The sequence below is a fragment of the Centruroides sculpturatus genome, unplaced genomic scaffold (assembly GCF_000671375.1).
Source record: "Centruroides sculpturatus isolate CEXI.00-Female unplaced genomic scaffold, Cexi_2.0 scaffold255, whole genome shotgun sequence".
NCBI lineage: Eukaryota > Metazoa > Arthropoda > Arachnida > Scorpiones > Buthidae > Centruroides > Centruroides sculpturatus.
The window spans coordinates 651,817-671,314 of record NW_019384705.1 but is presented as its reverse complement, the minus strand read 5'-3'; the positions used below and the strand labels follow the sequence as shown (position 1 = coordinate 671,314).

Below are 19,498 nucleotides of genomic sequence, written 5' to 3'. Positions count from 1 at the left end.
GTTCTCTCCTGTACAGGTGTGATACCACACACGCTACACAAAAGCCTGGGAACATTACAATTGAGTAGAAATACATACATCACACTACAGAAGGCCACTATATTGAATACATGCCACATTGTTAGGAAATTCCTGAATACAGACACACACACTGACACACTTATTTAATTTTAGTTTTGTTTTGGTTGCTATGTCTTGACTCTGGTCCAGCATAGTACACAGCCACCGGTGTGAACCGAGTATAACCCACTAAGCCCAACATAATAATAATAATACCATAGGCATAATCAAATAGCAAATATAATACACTAAGAGCTTGTACACAAATACCGATTATTAAACATCCAGGTACCATAACTACAAATATACTCCACCAACAGTATTAAAAAATGACACAGAAAATATACAATGACAGAGCCATAATCACAGAGAAAACAGTTCATCACAATAGATCTGAGCCATCACTCTCATTGACAAATGCAATAAGATCATTTATATAATAGACATCTTTATTTCAAACACACATAAAAAAATGAAAGCTGTGTGTTTATGTTGTTAGAGTAAATATTTTATTAATTAATTTGATTTAATTCTTAGAAATATATTTATGTAGTACAGTAAATTACTTAAAACAAATTTTTAGTATTCCAGTGCCGGTGATGATTCTGTTTCTGAAGCAATTACAGATTTAGTGCGTGGAACGTAAGTGACAATTTTAGTAAAATTGAAGTATGATAAGTATTTTTTATAATTTATACCAGGAATCAGATTTAAAACAACTAGAAAATTCAGCACAAATATTTAATGCTCTTTCTGACATACCTGGAGATGTTGAAGATGTAGAACAGTTATTTGAAATATCTTCACGTTTAGCTTCATCTCTTACTGATACAGTTATTGAAACTCATAGAAGAAAACATTTAGCATATTTAATGGCAGATCAGGGAGCATTATTGAACCCAGAAAGTGCAAAAAATTTACCAAAACAAGTATGTTTATTGATTATTTGTAAAATCATATATAAATTTTATACTTAAGTTCATATATTTAGGATTATTTTTTTATTTTAATTTATTGTATAAAATTTTTATGTCTGTTTTTATAGCATTTGAATCGACGTCAATTAAAACGATCAAAATCAGTATTTCAATTAATAATATTTGGAGATGGAGAAACTGATGAGGACATTCGTAGTAAAAATATTCGACAAACTGAAATTCTTGTAGATTTACGAGAAGCTATATTGCAAGTTGCTCGTCATTTTCAATCTGTTGATCCCAAAATTAAAGTTGTATGAAAATTTTTTTAAAATAACTGAAACAATATGAAAAAAATTATATTATTAAAATATTGGTAAATATTTTTTTACAGAATCTTATTGCTGATTATTCAATGGATGGACATGCTAGAGATCATGAAGTATTTGTTAATGTATCTAGAAATCGTCGAAGACGTGCCAAAGCCCTATTAGATTTTGAAAGACATGATGATGATGAATTAGGTTTTCGTAAAAATGACATTATAACAGTAAGTATATAAATTATTTTTTTATAATAAAAACATATATGCTTTAAATATAAAAAAATCTATAGACATGCATCCATGTTTTCAGTTTCTAATTGACATAAGAAAAAATAATTTGACTTACATAAATAGAAATTATTTTGATAATTTTATATATGTAAATTATGAAATTATATTCTGAAATATATAAAATAATATATAAAATTTCTCTAAATAAATTTGAGTAAAATTAGAAATAAATAAAACAATAACATACTATACTCTTACTACAGACACTTTTCTTAATTGAAAAGAATTTTCTCTAATTTTTAATTACAAAATTGATTTGAATATATGAGTTCTAAGTTTTGGCTCTATGGAGGACTTATAACACACTATTGAAGTTGTTGGAGTAACCACATGGATATGGGTGAACACAGTTTTATTATAACTATGGTATGCATTTCAGACAGTCTATCTGTTCCTCTTCAGCCGTGTTTGTTACAATTTGATGTGTTTACAGGAGTTTAAATAGTACCTTCTATTTGTTGCCTAAACTTGGATGTCTTAATTTTTAGTTTTAATACAGACGTTTTTATTTTGTTTACAGTACAAACAGTAACATACTTGTTGTTTAATGAATTAATTGTGAAGTAAATAAAGTTTTTTGCAGTCTGTCAGCTTATACAAACTATGTCTACTACTACTAACACAATGTTACTATAGGATGGTATGCAACAGGTGTTGTAATATAAGGACTTGTGTTTATCTATTTTCCACAAAAACTGATATGATTGTTATCTGCTCTATATTAAGCATCAGTTTTAGAAGATATACTTCTTCAAATAAAATTTTTAATAATATTTCAAATTGATGTTATATTATATTAAAGTATTTATAATACAGATATAACTTTTGATTTAAAAATGAATTCTAATAAATGGATAATTTAAATGTGTATATATTTTTTCTTTTCTTATGTAGATTATTAGTCAGAAAGATGAGCATTGTTGGATTGGAGAACTTAATGGATTGAGAGGATGGTTTCCTGCAAAATTTGTAGAATTACTAGATGAACGTAGTAAACAGGTATAATTATTTTAGCATTACATGGAAAAAATTACTGTTTTTGTAATAGAATATAGTGCATTTGTTAAGTCATTGTTGGCAATTCAATGTTTAATGATGGCTTTCATAATTGCATTTATGACAAATTGTTAAAGCTATTTTTAATTATATTGCTAGCATTTGATGTTAATAACAACAGTTTCATAAATTCAGTTTCAATTAATAATAATAATAATAAATACTAAAAACTACAGAAAACACTTACTCAAAGATACAACACTCACAAATGACACATGCAGAAAATGTTACATCATGCCAGAAACTATACAACACACCACTTCTGGGTGCAAACTCTTGGAACAGACAGATTATTTACACAGACATAATCAAGTAGCAAATATAATACACCAAGAGCTTGCAAACAAACACAAATTCACAAACCATACTACAAGTATATTCCACAGACAGTATTGGAAAACAACACGCACAAAATGTACTACGACAGAGCCATAATCACAGATAAAACAATTTACCACAACAGACCAGACATCACACTCATTGACAAACACAATAAAATCACATACATTATAGACATAGCCATTCCAAACACTCACAATGTACAAAACACATGCACTGAAAAAATTAGCAAGTACACAGAACTCGCCCAGGAAATAAGGCATCTGTGGAGGATGGATAGGGTGCTTATTGTACCTGTCGTTCTCTCCTGTACAGGTGTGATACCACACATGCTACACAAAAGCCTGGGAACATTACAATTGAGTAGAAATACATACATCACACTACAGAAGGCCACTATATTGAATACATGCCATATTGTTAGGAAATTCCTTAATACAGACACTGACACTGACACACTTATTTAATTTTAGTTTTGTTTTGGTTGCTATGCCTTGACTCTGGTCCGGCATAGTACACCGGTGTGTACCGAGTATAACTCACTAAATCCAACACAATAATAATAATGATTTATATATTTGTTTTAGCATTTTATCACTTTAAATAATTTATTTTTGGAGTATAAATAAATTTTTTCATATTATTTAAATTTTAGAAAATTTATTAATAATTTAAGGATTCTTCTTGTATAATAACTAAATTTCTGTTAATAATTTAATTACAGAATTATCACTAATAACACTACAGTGGTTTCTAACCCTATTTGCCAATGTAGTGCACATGAAGATCCTTCTTCGCATCTGGGATATGTTCTTCTATGAAGGCTCTCTTTTTCTCTTCCAAATTACTCTAGGAATGCTAAAAATGAAAGTAGGATGTTTGTAAACTAACATACCTTATCTTTTCATAGAAACTTTATTTAATAATTTTCATATTACTAATGAGTTTTGTGTGTATAATTTCAAATAATAGAAATAATTTTTCTTGTAACATTTCAGTCTGTCTTACTAACTTGTAAGATATTTCTTTAGATAACTAAAAAAATACTTTATAAAATATTAAAATTGCTTTTAAGATAATTTTTAAAAAATATCATTCAAATAATTTAAATCACTTCTTTATCTTTTATTAAATCAAAAATTATAGTTTACATAAGAAATTGTACTGTCTTTTGGCATTAAATTTATTTGTTTGATGAATTAAAGAAGTAATTTTGACATTTCAAAATGTTATTTCTTTTTATAGATCATTTAATAACATATACTTTTATGGAAGTGGTTATTTATCATAAACAAATTAAAGCAAATATCATATTTCAGCTTTATAAACCTTTAATTAGACCTTGACAAATAAAGTCTACATAAATAAAAATATACTACCAATCGTAGTATCTCTAGTATGATTTTAATGTTACTTCAAGGCATATTTTATTTATTGGTATTTGTTTGATATATATTATAAGAGATTGAAAATTANCGCTACACAAAAGCCTGGGAACATTACAATTGAGTAGAAATACATACATCACACTACAGAAGGCCACTATATTGAATACATGCCACATTGTTAGGAAATTCCTGAATACAGACACACACACTGACACACTTATTTAATTTTAGTTTTGTTTTGGTTGCTATGTCTTGACTCTGGTCCAGCATAGTACACAGCCACCGGTGTGAACCGAGTATAACCCACTAAGCCCAACATAATAATAATAATACCATAGGCATAATCAAATAGCAAATATAATACACTAAGAGCTTGTACACAAATACCGATTATTAAACATCCAGGTACCATAACTACAAATATACTCCACCAACAGTATTAAAAAATGACACAGAAAATATACAATGACAGAGCCATAATCACAGAGAAAACAGTTCATCACAATAGATCTGAGCCATCACTCTCATTGACAAATGCAATAAGATCATTTATATAATAGACATCTTTATTTCAAACACACATAAAAAAATGAAAGCTGTGTGTTTATGTTGTTAGAGTAAATATTTTATTAATTAATTTGATTTAATTCTTAGAAATATATTTATGTAGTACAGTAAATTACTTAAAACAAATTTTTAGTATTCCAGTGCCGGTGATGATTCTGTTTCTGAAGCAATTACAGATTTAGTGCGTGGAACGTAAGTGACAATTTTAGTAAAATTGAAATACNTTTTATTTATTGGTATTTGTTTGATATATATTATAAGAGATTGAAAATTAAACTGTTATAAAAAAATAAAGACAAATTTCCTATATAACATTAATTGACATGTATATATCTTAAATTATACAGTAATTTACATATGTAGTTGTAAATGTAATAAATAGAATGTGGTATAAATTTATTGTGTTATTTGTACTGTACTTATATATATATATGTATATAATATATACATGGATGTAGCCAGAAATAAAAGTGTGGATCACCCACTTGGCTGATGTTGCTTGTGTACACTTAGCACAGACTACTGTAAAAATTCAATACACTACAATCATTAGTATCACATTATTGTGCAAGGAACTACCACATGATATGACAGCTCTTTGCAGATTTTATGCAAGCCATATGCAAACCAGTGATGCATACAACAGTGCTGAATTAAAAAAAAGAAAATACTGAACAAATATTAAATTTTACTCTTTATTTTGTGGCTGTTCATGTAACCTAGTATTTGAATGTGATGTGTGTTTTTTGTTTTATCTAGTGGTCAATTGCTTGTGACTTTTTTTTTTCTTGCTGTTTATTTTTAAACTTTGGATGGTAGTGGAGGTTAGTTGGTAGACAGTGAAGAGTGACAGATTATTAATATGGGAAACCCTGCCTCTTGCTGACCTGTGTGGCTACATCCCTATATACAGTATATAAATAATCAAATTTCAAACACACAAATATGCTGCTTAATTAAGGCAACCAAAAATTTTTTAAATTAAATTTAATTAAAACTTTAGGAATAAAATTTTCTGGTAAATTAAGCATTATATGTTGTATGTTTAAGATAGTTATGTGTTTAATACAGTTTGAGATAATGTCTGTCTTGTAGTTAATCTCATAGTTTTATATATATTTTTGTTTATTTATATATATATTTATTTGTTTTTGGCTGCCTTAACTAAGCAGCCTGTTTGAAATTAGACGTTCTTATCAATATTTCATAAAGTATCTATAATGTTTATTATATTTTCATAACGTAATTTAATTAATAGTTATATTTATAACATATTTGTTAAATTTTGATATTAACTCTGCAAATTATTTCTTTAATTTTTAAGTTTTNGCACGGAAGTTGGTAATGCAGGTAGGTAGTATATAGAAGTGCCCTCTATTGGGAATCAGGAAGGAACAGTGTGAATGTTCACCACTGTGCCATTTGTCTGTTAGATGTGCTTGAAGTGAGGTCAGCGAGTCGTGTGTATATCCACCATCACTATGGAGGTCCGCTACTTGTTGACTTTCTGGAACACGGCGCCACAATTAATGCACAGCAGTACATAGAAACTTTGCAAAAATTGAATCGTGCCAACAAATCCAAATTCTTGTACAATATATGGAGTTTAAATATATTTTTTATGTATTTAAACTTCATGTATTGTACAATAGTAAATAAAGTAATTGTTTAAAACTGTTTTAGAATAATAGTTTTTAAAATATTCTGCAAAAGTAACTCAAACTCTTTGGACAAAACAACTCCACCATTACTGTAAATAATTCTTTAAGTGAACAGATACTTGTTCATTATAGTTTAAGATGTAAAGATTATAAGATTTACATGTATTAAAAATAATTCAGTATTCTATTTTATTAATTATTGGTAAGAAAAGTTTTTCTAATGATATCAGACAAATTCAATTCATTGAAATAGAATAATTGATCATATTTTAGACTAGGTCACAGTTACAGTAAAATTTTGAGAAGAATCACTTATGGAACCAAGCAAAGTCTGAAATTAACTTAGTAATGTTAGGTATACAATAATAAGAAATTTGAATCTAATGAAATTTAAAAAAACAAGTATGTTTTAGTAAAAAATATATCTTAAGATATGTGATAGACAATAAGTAATAAAGGTATAAATTATTTTACAAATTATATAATATATTATTATTTACTGTTGAAGGTTATGTCCAGCAATCAAAGCTGTCTTAGAACATGGTATGAAGAGATCTTCTATATTGAATGGACCTTGTCATCCATGGTTATTTATTGAAGAGGTAACTAAGAATATAACATATTTTATTAACATTAACATTATTTATCGTTATGAAAGTGTATAAGGGTCACTAAATTAAGACTAAATATGGCTCCTGAAGCATATTTTTCTGCCTGCCCATAACATACTATACTCTTACTACAGACACTTTTCTTAATTGAAAAGAATTTTCTCTAATTTTTAATTACAAAATTGATTTGAATATATGAGTTCTAAGTTTTGGCTCTATGGAGGACTTATAACACACTATTGAAGTTGTTGGAGTAACCACATGGATATGGGTGAACACAGTTTTATTATAACTATGGTATGCATTTCAGACAGTCTATCTGTTCCTCTTCAGCCGTGTTTGTTACAATTTGATGTGTTTACAGGAGTTTAAATAGTACCTTCTATTTGTTGCCTAAACTTGGATGTCTTAATTTTTAGTTTTAATACAGACGTTTTTATTTTGTTTACAGTACAAACAGTAACATACTTGTTGTTTAATGAATTAATTGTGAAGTAAATAAAGTTTTTTGCAGTCTGTCAGCTTATACAAACTATGTCTACTACTACTAACACAATGTTACTATAGGATGGTATGCAACAGGTGTTGTAATATAAGGACTTGTGTTTATCTATTTTCCACAAAAACTGATATGATTGTTATCTGCTCTATATTAAGCATCAGTTTTAGAAGATATACTTCTTCAAATAAAATTTTTAATAATATTTCAAATTGATGTTATATTATATTAAAGTATTTATAATACAGATATAACTTTTGATTTAAAAATGAATTCTAATAAATGGATAATTTAAATGTGTATATATTTTTTCTTTTCTTATGTAGATTATTAGTCAGAAAGATGAGCATTGTTGGATTGGAGAACTTAATGGATTGAGAGGATGGTTTCCTGCAAAATTTGTAGAATTACTAGATGAACGTAGTAAACAGGTATAATTATTTTAGCATTACATGGAAAAAATTACTGTTTTTGTAATAGAATATAGTGCATTTGTTAAGTCATTGTTGGCAATTCAATGTTTAATGATGGCTTTCATAATTGCATTTATGACAAATTGTTAAAGCTATTTTTAATTATATTGCTAGCATTTGATGTTAATAACAACAGTTTCATAAATTCAGTTTCANCGATTCAATTTTTGCAAAGTTTCTATGTACTGCTGTGCATTAATTGTGGCGCCGTGTTCCAGAAAGTCAACAAGTAGCGGACCTCCATAGTGATGATGGATATACACACGACTCGCTGACCTCACTTCAAGCACATCTAACAGACAAATGGCACAGTGGTGAACATTCACACTGTTCCTTCCTGATTCCCAATAGAGGGCACTTCTATATACTACCTACCTGCATTACCAACTTCCGTGCCACACTTGTTATATAGTCTGTCTCATTTTCATTTGACTGCCCCTAATATTTTATTTTACTGTACATATTGGGTGCATTTTCTGGTAAAACACTTAACTGTCTTTTAACAAAGTGGCTTTAAGTTATTTCCATTTTAAGTTAGCTGCTGCAGCACTAGTGCAGAGAGGTTCCGAGCACTAAAAACAGAAGTTAAGATGGCTACCACCATAAATTATATGCATATTACATACTTAGAAGATTGTGACTTACAAAAATACATTTTGAACTGGTTATCAGAAAAATTAAAAATGCACTTTTCCACCTGATCTTCTATACCAACATAGAGGTCTTCAGATTTATTAGTAATGGTAAATGCACATGTTATACTGTTGTTGTTTACCATACAAATAATGTATTTTTACACAAAATCAAATTTTTCTGATCAGTTGACTCCAATATATCAATACATTAAATATTCTTACCAAAAGAAAATAGAACAAATTACAGTATTCTTAACAATTTTTAAAAATGTAGAATAAATGCACATTCTTGTGCAAGTGCCATATCATTTAGTATTACAGAAAGCCATCATATAGGCATATCACTGAAAAATATATATTTTATATGATATGAGATAAACAATAAAAACATTGATGTCATAAATTTCTCATGTCAATTGTTTTACTGCATCAGTCATTTTTTCCCAAAGATGATAGATTGAGGTTTCACTGTATTAAAATAATAATAATAATATATTTCAGGAATCACCACTTTTTTCTGAGAAACGCCATATGACTTATAAGAGATAAGTTTGAGGGCCAAGTACAAAAGATATAATAAAGATAAGCTATTTTTGAATAACAACAAACCTAAATCAATGTGAAATTTGCAACTGCTTTTTTGAATCAATAACTGAGGATAAATTTTTTGATATACAATTTTAAAAACTGTCTTTAGATATTTGTTGTACACTGATATTCAATATTTTGATTGTATATATGTATGTATATATATTATATATGGGGTCACTAAATTAAGACTAAATATGGCTCCTGAAGCATATTTTTCTGCCTGCCTGCTAAATAAATAAATATATATATTTCATTTTCAAAAAAGTTTTTTCGTAAAAGTACACAGAAACAAAAAATAGAAAATATCCTCACTGCAAATTTCTTAAGACTTTATAAAATTTTTTTTCTGGCAGAAATTTGTAAAAATTTAACAAATACTCCTTTCTTTAAATGTATTTTTATAAAAATTATTTAAAGCAATGTCTATTAATTCTAATTGACTTTTCAAAAATTTATATGATTTGAACTAGTTTGAATGTTTATGTTTTATCATCAACATTCAAACTAGTTCAAACATTAAAACATCAATGAAAACAAGCTGGGCAGGCAGAAAAATATGCTTCAGGAGCCATATTTAGTCTTAATTTAGTGACCCCATATATAATATATATACATACATATATACAATCAAAATATTGAATATCAGTGTACAACAAATATCTAAAGACAGTTTTTAAAATTGTATATCAAAAAATTTATCCTCAGTTATTGATTCAAAAAAGCAGTTGCAAATTTCACATTGATTTAGGTTTGTTGTTATTCAAAAATAGCTTATCTTTATTATATCTTTTGTACTTGGCCCTCAAACTTATCTCTTATAAGTCATATGGCGTTTCTCAGAAAAAAGTGGTGATTCCTGAAATATATTATTATTATTATTTTAATACAGTGAAACCTCAATCTATCATCTTTGGGAAAAAATGACTGATGCAGTAAAACAATTGACATGAGAAATTTATGACATCAATGTTTTTATTGTTTATCTCATATCATATAAAATATATATTTTTCAGTGATATGCCTATATGATGGCTTTCTGTAATACTAAATGATATGGCACTTGCACAAGAATGTGCATTTATTCTACATTTTTAAAAATTGTTAAGAATACTGTAATTTGTTCTATTTTCTTTTGGTAAGAATATTTAATGTATTGATATATTGGAGTCAACTGATCAGAAAAATTTGATTTTGTGTAAAAATACATTATTTGTATGGTAAACAACAACAGTATAACATGTGCATTTACCATTACTAATAAATCTGAAGACCTCTATGTTGGTATAGAAGATCAGGTGGAAAAGTGCATTTTTAATTTTTCTGATAACCAGTTCAAAATGTATTTTTGTAAGTCACAATCTTCTAAGTATGTAATATGCATATAATTTATGGTGGTAGCCATCTTAACTTCTGTTTTTAGTGCTCGGAACCTCTCTGCACTAGTGCTGCAGCAGCTAACTTAAAATGGAAATAACTTAAAGCCACTTTGTTAAAAGACAGTTAAGTGTTTTACCAGAAAATGCACCCAATATGTACAGTAAAATAAAATATTAGGGGCAGTCAAATGAAAATGAGACAGACTATATAACAAGTGTGGCACGGAAGTTGGTAATGCAGGTAGGTAGTATATAGAAGTGCCCTCTATTGGGAATCAGGAAGGAACAGTGTGAATGTTCACCACTGTGCCATTTGTCTGTTAGATGTGCTTGAAGTGAGGTCAGCGAGTCGTGTGTATATCCACCATCACTATGGAGGTCCGCTACTTGTTGACTTTCTGGAACACGGCGCCACAATTAATGCACAGCAGTACATAGAAACTTTGCAAAAATTGAATCGTGCCAACAAATCCAAACACCCAGGAATGTTGACAGACAGCATCATTTTGTTGCAGGATAATGCCCACTCACATGTTACCAAGATTGTTTTGACTACAGTACACTGCAGAAGTTTCACTGGGAACTTCTAACACGATAGGTGGGACCGAGCGAATAACTACATAAGTCAAATTCACATAAGTCAGAGTATAATTTTGCATATACAGTAGAGCATCGATTATCCGTCCCCCGATTAACCGTCATCTCGGTTAACCGACCACGTTCTAGTCAGCAAATTCAAATGTCCGCTAGTGATGTGGCGCTACAATATTTGCCTGTCTTGGCTACTTTAATAGTACTTTTACATGTTTTAGCTGGCAACAAGGCTCGACCATGAAAGTGAGGCAAGTATTTAAACGAGGCTTAATTTTGTAATTATGAGTGGTTGTTTGTTTTGTGAGCAATAAAATAATTTAAAAATAATTTTTAACGATACAATACCGGCAATTATTATTTTAAAAAAATTTTTGTTAGGCTTAACATGGAGGAAAATTCAACACAAAGTAGGTTAATAGCAATATACTGATATACTAAGTACATGGGATATAATAATATACTACACTAATAATGGATTTTTTCATACTTTTCAGTTATCCAACTTTTCAATTATCCGACCAACCCCAGTCCCCAATTGAGTCGATAATCGATGCTCTACTGTAATATATACATACAAATAATTTTTAATTTGGGCTGGAAACTAAAGAAAACAATAATTTAGAAAAAAATGTTTAATAAAATCTTAGATAATACATATGTATAACAAATTATATTATCATACAATTTTTCACATTTACTTGATTATCACACCATAATTTTAACATTGTTTCCATCTCAGGGATAATACCGTGACATTTACAAATGATGCTTGAATTTAAAGATTGAGCATTTTTCGCAGCTTCGAGAATTTTTTCTTTACCTTTTATAATTGTTCTGACCGTCGATTCTGGTAGATCAAACTTCTTTGCCAATTCACAAATTTTCATTTTTGTATCAAAGTTTTTAGTAATGTTAACTTTACATTCCAAAGATAAAGTTTTTCTTTTCTTATTTGATGCAGAAGAATCAGTTCGGCTTTATTTAGATGACTTAGTAGAGTCTCTCGAGTCTCTGTAGATATAACAAACACAGAAATAAATAACAAAATAAATTGTAGTTATATGTCGATTCCGTGCGACACGTCCGAACATGTAAGCAGAACAATAGTGTGGGGGGAGTGAGTAATCCAGAGTTGCGTGGCGCTGAAACAAAAGTCGAATCGACAAGATTTGAAAATCGCATAACTCTGGGTTCGCGTAAGTTGAGGTATTACTGTATAGTACTATAATTTATTATCCTATTATATAAATACAGTATATTAAGAAGAGCTATTTGGGGAATTGGTTTAGTTTGGTTAATGAACTAATGTTCATATATGAAACTTTTTAACTTTTAACTTAACTTTTAAATATGGCAAACTTTTATTATTAGTACATAAAAATTAGTGTCTCAATTTAGCACCCTCTATTGTGGCTAGAATGATTGATGTAGGATAATATTTTTCTTTTAGTTAAAATACAGAATGTACATTGAGGGATGACAAACTATGAGGAAATGAAGAATACAGGAAAAATTAACATTATATAAATAGGTCCTTGTTTGGGACTGAAGGAAAAAACTAATAGATGTGGGAAAACAACTGATATTGGAACAATAGATCAAAGTTTCACTGTAATTATATTATAATCTGTGATAACTTATTTTATATTTGGATGAAATATATTTATCTGGATTTTATTGTCATAATAGTAAATTTGATACTTTTTCATTTATGTTTTCTGTTTTGATGTCCATTAGCATTCCAGATTTTAAATAACAAAAAACATTGCTTTACTGGAGTCAAAAAGAGAGAGACCATCAGTTCACTAATATTTTAGAATCTCTGAAGTTCTTCATCAGGGGTATAAAGTTCACAATAAACTAAACAAAAATTCTTAAATTCACATGAAATTTAAAAATAATTGAACTAAAAAGGCAGTTTAAAATTCAGTTCTTGAATAGTCTTTAATTTGACTTAGAGTTAAGAGCAAATAACATGAATATGCTATGATAAAAAGTCAAACGTGCCTGTTTTCAAGTTAAAAGACATTAAAGAATGTTTATTTCTGTTATTTTTGAATTTTGTGTAGTTTTGTAACTTTTATCTCCTGGTGGTGGATTTAGCAGGTTTAAAAGTACTAGAGAATTGATGATTATTTTTTGTTTGACTTCAATAAGGTGGCATTTTGTGTACTCTTTGGATATGTTTTACTTTATCTTTAAGGTTATATGTAATTAATGATAGGATCATTAATTATATAAAAATATAAATTTAATATTAGATATTGATTAAAAATTATTTTAAATAAAATGTTAAATAATCTTAAATTTTTATTGTCATTTATTTTAGGTTGCTAATAAAGAAGTAGAAAAGGATTTCAATTCCGTATATTCTCGATTGGTTTTATGCAAAACTTTCAGGTAATTTAAATTTTACAATGAATATAAAAACTGTTTTTAAAATGCTGCTTTGATGACAAATAAATCATTTTATATATATATATATATAAAATGATTGATTTAATATTAAAGTATCATTTTTATTTAAAGTTTTCTTTTAATGTTACATAATCTGATAAAATACCTTTTAACATAAAGTTGTTTTATTCTTTTATAAATTTGTTATTAAAAGTTTTACACATTAGTGCAAACAAGAACAATTTTGTTATCACTAAATTGTTTTGTCATTTCTTTTGTTGAAATCTTTCAGTTTGATTTCTTAGTTTTTTTTTTTATAATGTGAGTAAAAATTGTTAATGGAACAATTTATTTTATTAATTTTAGATGTTTCTAGCTATTCCAATTTTTTAAAATCATATATTGTTTATATATTAATTCAGCTATATCCCTGTCTTTAAACTTTCTGTACCTATAGATTTAACCACTAGTGTTATGGATGAAGAGCAAATTTTTAGATATTGTTTATGTTTGTATGGGTGTGTTTGATACATCCAAAATTTTTTCTGTACTTCAGGTTTATTTATTTATTTACAAATTAAGGAGGACCCTCCCTAGTTATGCTATTGCTGAGTAACAGTTACTATATAAATGCAGTGTATACAGTGTATGATCATAAGGTAGGAATTAGTTATTGAGTCAGAGCACTGGTATAGAGACTCCATGACCTGTAAACATTAATATGAAAAAAAGCAAATCTTAAATTCATTTATCTTAATTAAATTAAAAGTATATATTTTATGAATGCAGTGTATACTGCTTGCAACAACACTGCATTGTACATTGTAGTTTCAAGCATTTTGTTGAATCATGAGATATGATATGATGGTTGAATGAGGGGAGGTGTGGGAGATGGCACTACACTGTTTAACAGTCCTGTTGCTAGAGTTTGAAATGCAACATCCCTAATAGAATTGATTTTATTTTTTGTCATTTTGATGAGTGCTGGTTTTGATTAAAATACAGTAGAGCGTCGATTTTCCGAATCAATTGGGGACTGGGGTTGTCCGGATAACTGATTTATGTACGAAAAAATAGTTTAATGTAACCGATGTCAAAATTTTTCTCCGTTGCGTGTTGCTTTGCGTTGAATTTTCGTCGATGTTAAGCTTAACAANTTCTTAGTTTTTTTTTTTATAATGTGAGTAAAAATTGTTAATGGAACAATTTATTTTATTAATTTTAGATGTTTCTAGCTATTCCAATTTTTTAAAATCATATATTGTTTATATATTAATTCAGCTATATCCCTGTCTTTAAACTTTCTGTACCTATAGATTTAACCACTAGTGTTATGGATGAAGAGCAAATTTTTAGATATTGTTTATGTTTGTATGGGTGTGTTTGATACATCCAAAATTTTTTCTGTACTTCAGGTTTATTTATTTATTTACAAATTAAGGAGGACCCTCCCTAGTTATGCTATTGCTGAGTAACAGTTACTATATAAATGCAGTGTATACAGTGTATGATCATAAGGTAGGAATTAGTTATTGAGTCAGAGCACTGGTATAGAGACTCCATGACCTGTAAACATTAATATGAAAAAAAGCAAATCTTAAATTCATTTATCTTAATTAAATTAAAAGTATATATTTTATGAATGCAGTGTATACTGCTTGCAACAACACTGCATTGTACATTGTAGTCTCAAGCATTTTGTTGAATCATGAGATATGATATGATGGTTGAATGAGGGGAGGTGTGGGAGATGGCACTACACTGTTTAACAGTCCTGTTGCTAGAGTTTGAAATGCAACATCCCTAATAGAATTGATTTTATTTTTTGTCATTTTGATGAGTGCTGGTTTTGATTAAAATACAGTAGAGCGTCGATTTTCCGAATCAATTGGGGACTGGGGTTGTCCGGATAACTGATTTATGTACGAAAAAATAGTTTAATGTAACCGATGTCAAAATTTTTCTCCGTTGCGTGTTGCTTTGCGTTGAATTTTCGTCGATGTTAAGCTTAACAAAGACTATTGTATCGTTAAAAATTATTTTTTTGTTTTGTACAAACAAAATAAATATATTGAAAAATATAAAATAATAAAAAATTATACTTCAGAAGTTAATTTAGTATCAAAAACGTAAAATATTTGAGTAGCCCAAGACATAGCCAAAGATTGAAGCGCCACAGCACTGGCGAAAATTTAAATTTGCCAACTGGAATTCTTTTGGAAAATCGACGCTCTACTGTATTAATTTTAATATTAATTATATTATTATACACTGTGTAATAAAAATAAAATATCATTTTTTGATTTTAATTTTCTTTGTGGGAGTTCATTTCATATTATAATCATAATAAGTGATGCAATTCTGCAGCACTTATTTTGATTATAATATGAAATGTACAGTAACATTATAAAAATAAAGAAACAAAAATATTTAAGGACTAATATAATTAATTATGTATGTTTTATAAAACACTTCTTGTTTAATTTTTTCAGACTCGATGAAGATGGAAAAGTATTAACTCCTGAAGAAATTTTATATAGGGTATATAGAAATAAATTCAATTTTAATGCCTTTATATAAAGTTCTTTTAATAATTATATTATATAAAATTTAGTCAGTGCAAGCTGTTAATTTGTCCCATGATGTAGCCCATGCTCAAATGGATGTAAAATTAAGAACACTTATATGCATTGGACTCAAGTAAGAAGCTTTCTTGAATGAATGTCAATATTTTTATGTTTATTATTTTTTTGTTGAAAAAAGTTATAATTATAATAACTTAAAATTTTATTTCAGTGAACAAGTTCTTCACTTATGGTTTGAAGTACTTTGTTCGTGTGTTAGTGTAGTTCAGAAGTGGTACCATGTGTGGTCTTTCATCTATAGTCCTGGTTGGGTCCAGATAAAATGTGAATTAAGGTATATACAGTAAATTATTTTAGATGAAAACCAGTTGAAAAAAATTAACAAATAATTTTAGATATTCAAATCTTAAATATCTAGTATTTTAGTAATTATAATTTTAAATACATTTAAATATAATGTAATTTAAGTATTACCAGTTTCAAATGTTAAATTTTAATTAACTATCAAAGAAAACACAAATATATTGCAATTTTGTAAGAGACTTATTTAATTTCTTAATTAGTATTAAAATTTTGTAAAAATTTTAGCATATCGTTTTTATTATTTTTGTTGTTTTATTGCTCTTTAATTATTTAACATTTTTATAGTATTATTAAATTGTAATATTTTATTGGCTCTATGTACTATCTCAATGATAACAGTCAGTCTTTAAAATTGATATATACAAACATCAGTAAAATCCCAATTAACTAAGACCTATAAACCACTCTCATACCCAGCAGAAGTACTAAACACAAACTTAACCAACACCTTAATATTCGCTGAGAAATTATTTTTATTAAACAAACGCTTTCGATCTATTCAATAGATCATCTTCAGGTTTAAATAGAATATTGCTTAAATAGAACAAGTTCAAAAATTCAAAAATACTGTTAGTCAATAACATATCAACTAATAAGAATAACCAATATAATGTAAATGATACAAAAAATGTAAAAATAAATAACATAATAATCTTAATAAATATTAATACTGTCTATCCTATCTAGACAGAATTTCCTTTAAAACATTCTAGGGTTTGTGCGCCTTTTGTAAGTTTTTAACTGCATATTTCCAAGCCATAGGAAGACCCTCCACGTCCCTTGCGTTAGATGGAATGAAGCGGAAATCATAAAACAGATACACTCTCCAAGTTTGGCAAGAACGGCTGAAAAGATAGAAATTTACAGAAGCAAGCTTAAAGAAAAATGCATTAACGCAAGGGACGCAGAGGGTCTTCCTATGGCTTGGAAATATGCAGTTAAAAACTTACAAAAGGCGCACAAACCCTAGAATGTTTTAAAGGAAATTCTGTCTAGATAGGATAGACAGTATTAATATTTATTAAGATTATTATGTTATTTATTTTTACATTTTTTGTATCATTTACATTATATTGGTTATTCTTATTAGTTGATATGTTATTGACTAACAGTATTTTTGAATTTTTGAACTTGTTCTATTTAAGCAATATTCTATTTAAACCTGAAGATGATCTATTGAATAGATCGAAAGCGTTTGTTTAATAAAAATAATTTCTCAGCGAATATTAAGGTGTTGGTTAAGTTTGTGTTTAACTAACTTGTAAGACCTATTCAATCAAAATTCCATATTGTTTGAGGTGAATTATGGAGGATACTTTGTCAATAAAGCCAAATTGTACATTACAATTCATTTCATGAATCTTGGCTATGCATGGTATTTGAAAGAAGTTCTAAAAGTCTTTAAAATAATTTACTATAATTTAATATGTTATTTCATAGTAAGTAAATTAGTGCTTTTTTTTCACTTCAACTTTTCTCTTTTTGTGATGGAAAATGCTTATGATGATTTTAAGCTAAATATTATGGCATATAATAAAATTATTAAAAGAGCATAACAATCAAACAGAATATTCAGCAATTAAATGTATATACCTGGAAAGTTGATAAGCCATATTTAAAGTAGGAAACTGTTATTTTTATTGAAGAATGTTGTGATAGGAAATTAACAATATGTTACATATAGTTAGATGTTATAACTATGATATGGTTAGAACTGTTTCAAAAAATTATCATAGGCTTTCTTATTTAATAACTAAAACAAACTGAATGGAAAAAATTGAGTAAATTCATTAATTTATCAGGTTTGTAATTTCATTATGACATATTTTTAGTAGAACTTTGAATTTTAACATTGGTAACAGTAAAACTGAAAAGATGATGATGATTAAATTTATTCTACTTAAAAAATTAAGTGTTAGTAATTACAACATTATAGCTACTAAAATTAATATGTTTTCATCATCAAATTCTTAATCAGTTTCATATCGTAAATAATACCTTTAAAAGATTTTAAAATCTTATTTTCTTCTTGTATTCAGTATTTAAATTTTCTAATATAAAAATTAGAAAGGACTTTAATTTAATGAATTTAGTTTTATTTTCAGATTACTGTCACAATTTGCCTTTAATTTGAATCCAGACTGGGAACTACCAATCAAAAATGAACCTTCACAGCCATTGAAAGAAGGTGTTCGGGACATGCTAGTCAAGCACCATTTGTTCTCTTGGGATTTGTGACAGGAGGAGGATGAGGTGATTTATCACCTCTAATATAACCCTTGTGTGATTCACTGACAAAACGTCATTAATTTCCTCTGAAATATTAATTACAAAAAATTTTTCCTTTTCGTCAGGGTAACATTCCATTCACGGTACAAATGACAAGTGTTTTTTCCCTCTTTCTAAGTGGTTTTTGTTATTGGAAATTTTAAATTTATATTTTATTTTAAAATATTTTAACTTGTTTACTTTTATTTATGCCAAATTTCTTAGTATTCACTTAATTCAAGTTTTTCACCAAGTTGATANAATATATTTTTTATGTATTTAAACTTCATGTATTGTACAATAGTAAATAAAGTAATTGTTTAAAACTGTTTTAGAATAATAGTTTTTAAAATATTCTGCAAAAGTAACTCAAACTCTTTGGACAAAACAACTCCACCATTACTGTAAATAATTCTTTAAGTGAACAGATACTTGTTCATTATAGTTTAAGATGTAAAGATTATAAGATTTACATGTATTAAAAATAATTCAGTATTCTATT

The 19,498-nt window shown here is 27.8% G+C and overlaps 1 protein-coding gene across 1 annotated transcript in view; it reads left to right on the top strand.

Annotated features, from left to right (window-relative positions):
- LOC111627668 (small G protein signaling modulator 3 homolog) overlaps positions 1–19,250 on the top strand; it is a 58,256-nt gene extending 39,006 nt beyond the window's left edge. Inside the window, exons 9-20 of the mRNA XM_023371273.1 lie at positions 644–691; positions 762–989; positions 1,106–1,291; positions 1,372–1,527; positions 2,488–2,592; positions 5,077–5,135; positions 7,113–7,206; positions 13,713–13,783; positions 16,273–16,321; positions 16,395–16,480; positions 16,577–16,699; positions 18,834–19,250. Of these exons, the coding sequence (XP_023227041.1) occupies positions 644–691; positions 762–989; positions 1,106–1,291; positions 1,372–1,527; positions 2,488–2,592; positions 5,077–5,135; positions 7,113–7,206; positions 13,713–13,783; positions 16,273–16,321; positions 16,395–16,480; positions 16,577–16,699; positions 18,834–18,966 (1,338 nt within the window). The 3' untranslated portion in view covers positions 18,967–19,250. The remainder of the gene's footprint in view (positions 1–643; positions 692–761; positions 990–1,105; positions 1,292–1,371; positions 1,528–2,487; positions 2,593–5,076; positions 5,136–7,112; positions 7,207–13,712; positions 13,784–16,272; positions 16,322–16,394; positions 16,481–16,576; positions 16,700–18,833) is intronic.
- Positions 19,251–19,498: the final 248 nt, after the last annotated feature.